At 43.9% G+C, this 11,908-nt stretch overlaps 1 protein-coding gene across 1 annotated transcript in view; it reads left to right on the top strand.

Annotated features, from left to right (window-relative positions):
• Positions 1–11,908, top strand: part of thada (THADA armadillo repeat containing) — a 195,239-nt gene that overhangs the window by 54,660 nt on the left and 128,671 nt on the right. The window contains exon 22 of the mRNA XM_080741000.1: positions 11,445–11,554. Within this exon, the coding sequence (XP_080597126.1) occupies positions 11,445–11,554 (110 nt within the window). The remainder of the gene's footprint in view (positions 1–11,444; positions 11,555–11,908) is intronic.

Raw genomic sequence — 11,908 nt, 5'->3', positions numbered from 1 at the left:
TTGTGGCTGTGGTGAAGAGAGAAACACTCGCACACAAACAGTTGTCATCATTTCTCTTCAAGTTAATATAAGTGATTTATAAATATCCATTTTCTACTATTAGCTCATGTACTATTTTTAAAAATGGTGAACATCCAGTCTGTGATGGGGTTGTTGTCTTCTAATTTTTAATCCATTCAAAACGCGTACACAGTTTGTGTATTATTTTATGCTTTAACTATTGAAAAATAGCAAAGTTCCGACAAGATGGCGACCGAGTAGGACGCGTTTGTTGAGCTCTGTGGAGGTGCATAGTTTTCACATTTTTTAAGCCCATTTTTTACTGCCTTTATAGTTCTTTTGAGACTTTAAACGCCCAAAACACTGGTGAGCGTCTGTTTTTGCAGTTGTTTCGTGTTTCATGCCGAATACGATTAACACGAGGTCGAGGAGTACCAGGTCTCCGACCGCAAACGCTGACAACATGGCCGGCGCAATGCAGGGCGACGCTGACGCTCCGGTTACAAAGAGCATGCTGCGCGAGGTCCTCAAGGAATCACTGAAAGAGTTTATGGATGGTTTTATTCAACCCATGATGCTTGGCTTGGAGAAGAAATTACTGAAGAAGATTGATGACTTCGGAAAGGAGCTGCGTCCTGCAGTCGCCACGCTGAACACGACCGTGGCTGAACATGGGGAGGCCATTGAGAACTTTGGTTCCTCCATGGACAGTTTGCAGATGTGTATCACTGAATTGGAGAGAAGATGTGCTAATCTGGAGGAGAAGCTCGTCATAGCAGAAGACCGGAGTCGTAGGAACAACATAAGAGTGATTGGGATCTCTCCTGGGCTAGAAAAGGCTGACCCAGTGGCCTTTATCCAGTCTTTTTTGCAGAAAACATTCCCCGACGAGTTTCCCGACTCCCCCCCGGAGGTGGATCGTGCTCATCGGACCGGCAATCCACGTTCTGATAAGCCAAGGGCTTTCCTGGCAAGGATCCATTTTTTCCGGGTAAAGGAACGCATACTCCAGCTCTCCAGGAAAGCAGGCCAACTGACATACAATGGCAAAAAGGTGTATATTTTCCCCGACTGGTCTGCTGAAACATCAAAGAGAAGGGCAGCTTTCGGGCCAGTAAAGGAATTCCTACGTTCCATCACCGCGGAAGGAGTGAAATACGGAATAAGGCACCCGAGCAAATTCTGGATAACCGTGGATGAGGCGACTTCTACTTTCAACTCACCCAAGGAAGCTCTGGCCTTTTGCAAGGATAAGTTCAAGACTCCAGGTGCTGCGGACGAGACTCTAGCTACGCAGGATGATGAGACGACAGTTACAGAGAACTAACTTTTACCAGGGACACTTTTGCTTTCGTGATCGCGTGCTTTCAAACACATTCTGCCGATGTGATATCCTTTTGCCTTTAATGGACTGTTGGTAAGCTGGCTGGGACTTTGGAGATGACTTTTACGCAGCGTCTTTCTTTCCTCACTCTCTCCTCCTCCTCCTCCCCAAAGGGTGAGTTGTTAATGTAAGCCTACTTATTGTTTTGGACTCATCATCTGACTTGACGTTGTGTTTTCAAGTGTTTCGTTTCATAATACCTATTTTATTTGTATCGAAGAATAAGATATATTTTATTTTTTAACAAGATCTGTAAGCAGATGGGTGTTACTCGTTTTAATTTAGGTTACCGCAAGGAGAGAGGATTTAGGGCTGCTAAAGCTATAAGCATAATTCACTGTCTTTTTTGTTTGAATATAATGGACATTGTTCTTGTTATTATTGTATTCCTTTCCTTTGCTCTTATTGAGCGTTGTGCTGCTTACTATATAGGTCTAGAGGGTTTTATCTCTCTCTGTTAAGCTTTGTCTAACGGGTTCCGTGTCGCGGTTCAGACGGAGCCTGCTCTCTCTCTCGTCTTCCCTCTATGTCTCTCTATCTATCTCGGCTTTCCCTCTCTCTCTCTCTCTCTCTCTCTCTCTCTCTCTCTCTCTCTATGGCTCTCTCTCTCGCTGTGTGTGTGTGTGTGTCTCTCTCTCTCTCTCTCTCTCTCTCTCTCTCTCTTTCTGTTAGGTAATGGCGGCTATGTTGGTTGTTAGTTTATGGTTCGTTTATGCCTCCTAAAACGCTACTTTCTCGGGTAGGAGGGCGAGACTGGGCTTTGGCCTTGTATTGAGTAATGTAGCCTACTGTTTAAGGTGAAACAGATATAAATAATATGGTCTAAATTGTGAAGGCTCCGCGGTTCCAGAGACCACTCGCTCTCCCGCCCTTTCTCTATGTCTCTCTACCTATCTCTGCTTCTCCTCTCTCTCTCTCTCTCCCTGGCTCATTGACTCGTTCTTTTTTTTCCTTTTTTTTTCTAATCTCAATAGCTGGCGGATGTACGATCTCGTGGCGCGTTGGCTCTACGTGCTTGTGGATCCGCTGTCTGGGGGGGGGGGGGGGGGTAGTTATTTACCTACTTTACTTGTTGTCTTCTAAAATGTTAATTTCTTGATGGGGGGAGAGGGGAGCTCTGTATTGGGATATTTATTTTGTAGTCGTGATTGGGTAGGTTCACTGTTTGAAGTATGGTAGTTTACTGTTTAAGACGGAAACAAACTTAACTAATATGATTGACATTTATCTAAGTTTGCACTGGCCTTTTGGGCATGTACAGGGAGCTGTATATGGCGCAGTATGCATTATGTGTGCTGTGTTATATATGGTTTCCTGATCATACATAACTGTGTTTTATGTAAATACTTATGTATACAGACTTTTCTTTTCTTTCTTTTTTTCCCCCTTCTAATTAGTAATTGTGGTTTGTATACATGGATGCATGGGGGGGGGCTGTATGTGGCGCAGTATGCATTAACACTGTGTGTGCTTTGCTGCATATGGCCCCCCGGATGTGCTTTTAATTTCTATTTCTAACTACATATATAAGTGCATATATTTTTTATATCATATACACTGATTTCCTTTTTATTTATTTTTATTATTAATATTATATTAGTGCCTTGTCGTGGTGACAGCCTTATTTCCACTTATCTGTCACAAGTGTTTGGTTATTTGCATTAACGTGGCTTATAGGGCTTTATCACATTCTAGGTGGGCCTAATGCTGGACTGATTATTATTATTACAGTTGTTATAGTCCTCTCATTTTTTTTCCCTTTATTCTTTTCTTTTTTCTCTCCCCCTTCTTTACTAGAAATGTTAACATACCATTCTCATTTATTTAAGTGATATGAAGTGGGGAGATTGATCATAATTTGAGCGGATGGAATGTTTGAGAGCTATTCAGCCACAAGAAGGCACTTTTTTGTTGTTGTTGTTTTTACTTTGGTGATCTGTTATATATTTACATAATCACCAGAGGGCAATGTATGGTTACTTTTGGGCAGTTACTTGTTTGCACTCTCTGACAGAGTGAAATGAAGGTTGACTAATAGGTTGATGGGGTGGGGAACTGTTTTTGTGCACTCTGATGCTAATGGGGTTTTCCCCCTCAAGCTTCAATGTTATGTGTTTTTTTATGTTCGTTTGATGTTGCTTTTTCCTTTCTGTTCCTTTTGGGGTTGTTTTGTTTTTCTGTGGGGAAGGTTTGTTGTGAGGGACCAACTAGGAAATTCTAAAATGTTCTACTGTGCTTGCTGTGCGTATGGTTTGAACCACAATTATGACAGAATATAAATTTCTAAGTTTCAATGTAAGGGGAGCGAATATACCGCATAAGCGAACCAGCATTTTGGGGGTTTTGCGATCTAAATCAATTGACTTTGCATTTATACAGGAGTCTCATCTTTTAAAAGAGCATTCCAACCGATTGGCTAATAAACATTATCGTGTTTTAGCCTTTTCAGCTGCTTCTTCCAAAACCAAGGGAGTAGCCATATTGGCTAGACGTAACCTTAGGTTGGATTTTTTGGGTGATTGGTCTGACAGTGACGGGAGGATAGCTGTTGCTAAAATCCGCTTGGAGGGTAAAATGCTAGCACTAGTCTCTGTGTATGCTCCAAATGTTTTAGACAAAGAGTTTTACAAATTACTAACTAAAACCTTATTGGAACTGACGGATTTCAAAATCATTGTTGGTGCTGACTTCAATGCAACATGGCAACATAACCTAGATAGATCCACTGGGGTAGAAAGCAGAGAACAAGCACTAGCGTCTGCAGAACTACGTGCTTGGGCAAACTCAACTGGCTTACTCGACATCTGGCGTTTAATGAACCCAACGGTTAGAGATTTTTCTTTTCTGTCGGGTAGGCATGCTTCATTCTCTAGGATCGATTACGTTTTTGCCCCTGTTAGCTTGTTTCATAAAATTGCCAAGGTAGAGTTGCTCCCAATGTCACTCTCGGATCACAAGGCGGTGCTGTGTGTTGCTTCACTGAAACAGGTTATAGATAGAGCTCCTAGATGGCGGTTTAACACCACACTGCTGCGCGATGCGGCATTTGTAGCTCAGTTTCAAACTGGTTTGCGCGAATTTATAAATATCAATACAGGCTCAGTTGAGGATCCCAGAATTCTTTGGGATGCAATTAAAGGCTTTATCAGGAGTAATACAACCCTCTATGCGTCCACTCAGAGAAAATTAAGGTCAGCCAAACTGGTGGAATTGGAATCTCGGTTTTCTACTTTGGATAATTCTCTCCAAAATAACTTTGATGTTAGTACAGCAACCCAGAGAGAGCTAGTTAAGAAAGAAATTAACTCCATTCTCAAGCGCCGCTCAGAATTTCAAATGAAACGCACAAGGCAAAACTACTATTTTAATAGTGCAAGACCCAGTCACTTACTGGCTTTACGTCTTAGATCCAATGAGCATTTTGCTGATATTGTTAGTGTCAAATCAACAACGGGAGCCATGGTTACAGAACCCAAAGAGGTCAATGCCACGTTTCGTGCTTTTTATGATGAGCTCTACACCTCCGAGGTCATTCACGATGATGCAGTATGCAATGATTTTTTATCCAACATACAGTTACCAACCCTTAGCGAGGCGGATGCGGAAGCCTTAGATAGACCGCTCCATCTGGCGGAATTACAGGAAGCTGTGCTCGCAATGCGTAGGGGCAAGTCGCCTGGTTTGGATGGGATACCCCCTGAACTTTATGCCATCTTTTGGGAAGATCTAGGTCAGCTGATGCTAGACATGTTTCGATATGCAATTGAAAGTGGCTCTTTCTCCAGGGATGTGAATGTAGCTATTATATCATTATTGTTGAAGAAGAACAAGGATCCCACAGATTGCGCAAGCTATAGACCGCTTTCACTTTTGAATTCTGATCTAAAAGTTTTTGCTAAGGTGCTTGCGCGTCGCTTGCAGGGTTTTATGACCACCTTAGTACACTGTGATCAGACAGGTTTCATAGGAACTAGACTAGCCTCTGATAATGCTAGACGACTATTGCATATCATCGATAGGGCTAAGGAGCTGAGGACCCCCGCCGCAGTGTTGTCGCTCGATGCGTTGAAAGCATTTGATCGTCTGGAATGGTCTTACCTGTGGGCTGTACTAGATAAAATGGGATTTGGTGCTTCATTCATACATTTTGTTAAAGTACTTTATTCTAATCCGTCAGCGATGGTCCTAACCGGTAAGATCTGTTCGCCGCTATTCACGATTGGCAGATCTTCAAGGCAGGGTTGTCCCCTTAGTCCTCTCCTTTTCGCACTTTCACTCGAACCCTTGGCTCAGACAGTGCGTCAGTCTGCAGATATTACTCCTGTTTCGATTAACAACACACAGCATCGCATTTCCCTATATGCTGATGATATTCTACTGTTCATTGAGAATGCACCACAGTCAATTACTCACGTCCTTCAAATTTTTGATCAGTTCAGTTCCATTTCCGGCTACAAAATTAATTGGACGAAGTCAGCCCTTCTACCTCTAAATGATCAGATGAGATCTGCTATCCTGCCGCCCATAATCCCAGTAGTAAGCCAATTCAAATATCTTGGCATAGATATTTTCCCCTCTCTTCAGGCTATTGTTAAGAACAACTATGGTGACACTCTAAATAAGATTTGTCTTGATTTAGATAGATGGTCATCTTTGCCCAACTCTCTCCAAGCTCGAGTTTCAATCATAAAGATGAATGTTCTTCCTAGGGTTAACTTTGTAAGCTCTATGCTCCCTTTGCCACCACCGCCGCAATACTGGAATAAGCTTCACTCTTCGATATCTAAGTTTGTGTGGAAAGGGAAACGCCCTCGTCTTAAACTTTCTCTATTACAACGTGCTAGAGATGATGGCGGCCTTTCATTGCCCAACTTTAAATTTTATTATTGGGCCTTCACGCTCCGCCCCCTTTTAAATTGGTTTAACCCAGCAAATAAGGTTTCTTGGAGAGAGCTTGAGGAGAGTTTAGTGCAGCCTGTTGAATTGAGAGATCTTATCTATTCAAACATAACTACACATCAATGCAAAGTTCGCTTTGGACCTATCATTTCTCATTTAGTGGCAGTATGGAGGGCAGCTGAAAAGATGTGTAAGATTGATTGTAAATGGAACTTATTTTCCCCAGTGTTCAATAATCAAAGACTTTTAATCGAGGATCGCCCCATTCGCTTTCCAAGGTGGAGGGCTAAGGGGATTCGTACATTAGGGGACTTATTTGATAGAAATGGTTTACGACCTTTTCGAGATTTGTGTGACATCTTCAATCTGCCTGGAAATACCCTTTTTTTCTACTTCCAACTGAGAACGTCCATGAGGACCTACGGGGTCCCATGGCAAGCTCCCCTTAGATTGCACCCCTTCCATGAGTTTATCTGTGATGGTAACAGAACAAGAGGTTTGGTTTCCACCCTCTATGGTTTTTTATTAGACTGTAGTTATGGGCCCCTATCTGTTGATACTGTTTGGAGGAATGATGTACCAAATTTGGACCCTGACTTTTGTTGGGACACAGTATGGTCTAACATTAGGCTATCTTCTAGAAATCCAGACCATCAACAAATTCATTTAAATTTTGTTCATCGGACTTATTTAACTCCCCGCAGACTATGTGCTATGAGGATTTTGAATAATCCCAACTGCACTCTCTGCGCCTCAAATAGTATTGGTACCTTCCTTCACATGGTTTGGGAATGCCCAAATGTGTCGTCATTCTGGAATATGGTTGCCTCCAAACTTTCAACTATTTTTAGTATTAATATCATATCTTCTCCTTCTTTATTTTTATTAAATGACGTCTCACAGTTGCAACTAAACAATATACGCAAGCGCATCTTCTTTGCTGGATTAACGGCGGCGAAGAAGATGGTAGCTACGCGGTGGAAACCTCCTCATACGTTAACGTTTCGCCAGTGGGCCTTGACCTTTCTAGATATAGTATATTTAGAGCAGTCGATAGCAAGGTTACACGGAGCAAAAGAAGAAAACATTAATATGTGGTCGGACATTGCAGATAAGCTTAAGGCTATGATTCAAGAAATCACTATATAGTGGTAACAGCCTAGCACAGGCATGCACTATTGTACATTCCGTGTTGGTCCGGGGAAAGGGGGTGGGTGGGTTTTCTTTTCCTTTTCTTGTTTTGCTATTGTTTGTGTTGTTTGTCTGTTAATTGCATTTTTCTTTTGATTAATGTTTTACTTTTTCTTGTTCTATTCATATGTATGTCTCTAATTTCATGTTATGGAAAATAAAAATAATTGATAACAAAAAAAAAAACTATTGAAAAATAGCAGATATACAAGTTCACAGCGCGGCACCGAGTGCCGCGCTGCGAGCTTGTAGATCTGCTATTTTTGAAAAAAAAACGAGTTAGAATTTTGACCCAATTCTATAAGTGTCTTTTGAATACTTCTAAGGTTTAAAAAAAAAAAGAAAAACATGTCAGCCATCGTCAAAGAAAAGGTCCTTTTCACTCAACTGGAGCTCAGTTAGTCTGTTCTTGAGAGACTACTATGTCAGTGGTTCTCAAACTTTTTCATGTGAAGGACCCCCAAAATGATATGTATTTGGCCACGGACCCCCATCTCAAAATATGTTGGTCCAAGGACCACCCAGTTACAAACGTTTGCTTTAAAAATACATATATTCAAAGATTTGCACACATTTTCATGTCTTTTTCAAAAATAGCAGATCTACAAGCTCGCAGCGCGGCACTCGGTGCCGCGCTGTGAGCTTGTATATCTGCTATTTTTCACTGGTTAAAGCATTCAATAATTCTAGGTCTAAATGGGTTAAAGCACTATAATTTATGTATTTTGCTCTATCTTGTGAGGTCAGGCTTCATTCTTCTGGTAAATGACCGCTTTGCTCAGCTCAAGGGATGGGACGATATGAAAATTTCATATCAAGATTGTTGTGACAAAAGAAATCACGATTTACGATATTATCGCGATAATAAAAATCTGTTATCCTGTGGTGGAACATTTGCCAAAAAAATTGCAGATCTGTTGTGAGCTTGTAGATCGGCTATGTTTTTGCAAAGACATTTCATAGAAAGTGAAAAAAGACTGTATTAAGTACGTATATTATAAGTACCTTTTACCAATTATAGAGGGTTTAAGTGGTACCGGCCGGATATGCAGCTCGGCAAATAAGGTGAATTGATCCCAGTGCATGACGGAGGACGATATCACGATAAATTAAATCTCCACGATAGGATTATCGTGTTTTTTTATCACAATAAACAATAATATCGCGTAGCGTCCCATCCCTACTCGGCTCATATCTTGCCATTCTCTCTCCCACTCCCACTGTTGTGTGTCGTTTGGCTGGCTGAAAAAACAAAACCTGTTACTGTCCCTCAAAAGTTCCACAAACACAGCCTGTCTCATGGGACAGACCAGAGGAGGGCCGAGTGCACTAAGAATGGATCGCGGTTTCTTTCAGTTTTAGTGGGCCAGACTGCCGGGGGTCTCCATTTAATGTTTGGTTTAGAAGATTAGCTACCGTACTGTGTATTCATCATGCACTACCCCTGCTGGCCCCCTCAGGGTAAACACAATGTTTAGACACGGGTCCCTACATCCATGAAAGGTCAAAACTACTTGTGTCATTTTGTTAAAATATTTGGCATCCGTCTGATGGCTGTGGCTTGTACGTCTACTCCCTATATGGGATTCCCCTGGTCCCCAGCACGGTGTCATGCTACGTTTGCTTGATTTTTTTGCAGCGCTGTTTAAAATCCGAAGAATTAAAAAAATAATAAAACATGGAATATGTAAAGAAAAAAAGGCAATGAATATTTGCCCTCCAATAGTGTTTTGGCTATTTTAGAAAGTATTAGTTCTGAGTTCCCAGAACTCTGGCTAAGTACCACCACCGCCTGAACAGGACCCAAATGAGATTCTGGGAACCTAATCTGAAACCGAGCTTGTGTAGCGTATGGAAACAAATCCAGAACCCGTGAAATGCATTTCGCGGCGGCACGGCTCGCTTAGTTTTTGTAGTCGAAAAAGACCCTATTATAGAGCCAAATTAACACAGAGACTTCTAACTGTGTAATAGAAGACGAGGAACCGGAGAAAAGAGAAGTGAACACTGAGCCTTTTGTGCAGAATTATTGACTGTAGCCTTTAGCCCAGTCTCTTGGGTCCAGAATTGCATAACTCCTCTCGGGGCCTGTGGTGGTCATTAGACGGAACAACAACAACGGCAACAGGAATGAAGTGCAAGCGGCGTTCTGATCATCACCAGACAGCCGCGCTCTCCGCTCAGACTGAGGCCGCTGTCGTCGGAGAGAGGCAGAAGTCAGCTATTTGGGTCAGCGACACGGCCCAGAGCCATGTGTGTAATTAGAGTTGGGAAACTTCATTCTCCGCACATGGAAGTTTTCTGGGAGACAGGCGCGTTGCAAACAGGAAGTTGACGTCTAAATAAAGTCAACCCCCCTCCTTCACCCTCCTCCCCTCACCGCCCTGTGCAGGAAGCCTGCTCGGCCTCTTTTAACAGTCACTCAAAAACCTTCAGGGAGACGGGACCTTTAAATAGCCGTAGCCAGAGTCTGGCGCGGCCCAATTCAGCACCGCACTCTACCACACTGCACCACACTGCACCGCAGCGGTCTGCTCCAAGCCACCATGGCCCTCTCGAACAGTGACTGTCGCTCCCATTTTTACCCCCGGGTGAGGTCAGGCCTTGCCCTGCACGTCCACTCTGGCCAGTGATGTGATAAGTCATTGGGCTGGTACCCGCTGCGGTCGCCCCTGTCCATACTTTGGTGTTTTCGGTTGGTCCACTTTGGGTCCACAGGGGTCAGTTGAGTTGATGGGCCAGTCATTTGGGCGTGTTTGGCGAAAAAAAAGATAAAAAATAGGTGGTCAATTTTAAGCGCTACGTTTGCAATCGTATCGTAAACCTGCGGCGAGGAGAGGAGCAGGGTGGGCGGAGGGAAGGAGGGAGGGAGAGATGCGAGGGTTTCGTAAGGATTTCGGCTCCCAGGGAACGGGGGTAAGGGTTAGAGGAGATGATGTAACATCGTGCATCTGCGGGTCCGTGGTGCCCGTGTTAGTTTACATGTTGTCTAACCCCACATCCACCCGTGGCCCCTGCAGGCTTTTTCACACGGAGGGCTGTGCCTGGCCTGCCCTGCCCCCCCACCCCCTCCAGCTTGGCCAACCCCTCCCGCCGGTGCCCTCCATGCCACCCCAGAACTGGCACAGGGCCACGACCGAGGCCTGGCCTCCTCTTGTGGTGGTGATGCCACAAGTGTAATGACAGGGCACTGTGAGGCCTGCGTCCGCCTCGCCCTGCCCCTCACCTGCAATACACTCATGTGTTTACACACTGCGACAGAAACATAACGTGGCCGCGTGTGTGTGTGTGTGTGTGTGTGTGTGCGTGCGTGCGTGCGTGCCTGTGTGTGTAGCTAGAATAATGTTACTAACACTATTACTAACTTGACGGTTTTACTGACGGTGGTCATTATGTGGATGTCTCAGTGTCCTTATTTGAACACACTTGTCACGCTAGTGACATGCCGCTCTCACGGTTGACATGGTCAGGCACACTGGCTATAGCAGGGACAGAGATGTACAGTGTACTTCGTTGCGCGCTGAAAGCAGCTGATTTAAAAGCTCACGACGTGTCACTTTGCTATGCGTTGTGAGCTTGTAGATCAGCTAATTCCGACGCGTGACACAGTCGTGTGACGATAATGGTCTTGGTTATCAGATCAAATGTTATTAGTCAAACATACAGTAACCGTACAGCAGTCATTGCTAGAAATGAACACTTTTTGCATACCACACATGGGTCCCTGAGTTTGCTGCATGTAACTCCCCTGTTCTCTCCGCAGTTCCTGTCTCTCCACTTTTAACTGTTGAATAAAGCTTACCCCCAAAATAACAAAAATAACACGGTACACAGAAAACAATGTACAGTTATATACTGAGCTCTTTATCGTTTTTAACCTTTACTGTTTTGTAAATGTTATTTATCTTATAATCTCTCTCTCTCTCTCTCTCTCTCTCTCTCTCTCTCTCTCTCTCTCTCTCTCTCTCAGGTGGAAGGGGTGGGCCTCTATTTCCGTCAGCAGCTTCTTCAGTCTCGTCACCGCGGTGCCTTCGAACTAGCTTACGTGGGCTTTGTACGACTCACCGACATGCTGTGCAGGTATGTGTGTCTCTTTGGTGTGATTATGTATTTATGTTTGTGTCTTTGATCATGTGTATGTTTGTGGCAGACCTTCGATCCGTAAAGTCTAGCTTACAAGAAGGCGCTGCTCACCGATGGAGTACACTGCCGCGACCTGGCACTTCCCAGAGAAACTAAGCACAACGGTGGGGGCCAGTGGTGGGCAAGGAGTTAGGAAGCGATTCGCTGAGTTCACTTGGACCGCGCAGGGGTGCCGAAAGTCGGGGGGGACGAATATCTACTATTCTGTCTTGAGTCGGCCCGCCTCCGTCATTATCACAGAAAACAAGCTCTCCTTTCCCTTGCAGCCCCGCGCGCCCCCACCATCGCTCT

The sequence above is a fragment of the Nannobrachium achirus genome (assembly GCF_963921795.1).
Source record: "Nannobrachium achirus genome assembly, chromosome: 13".
NCBI lineage: Eukaryota > Metazoa > Chordata > Actinopteri > Myctophiformes > Myctophidae > Nannobrachium > Nannobrachium achirus.
This window is presented reverse-complemented; position numbering and strand designations above follow the sequence as displayed.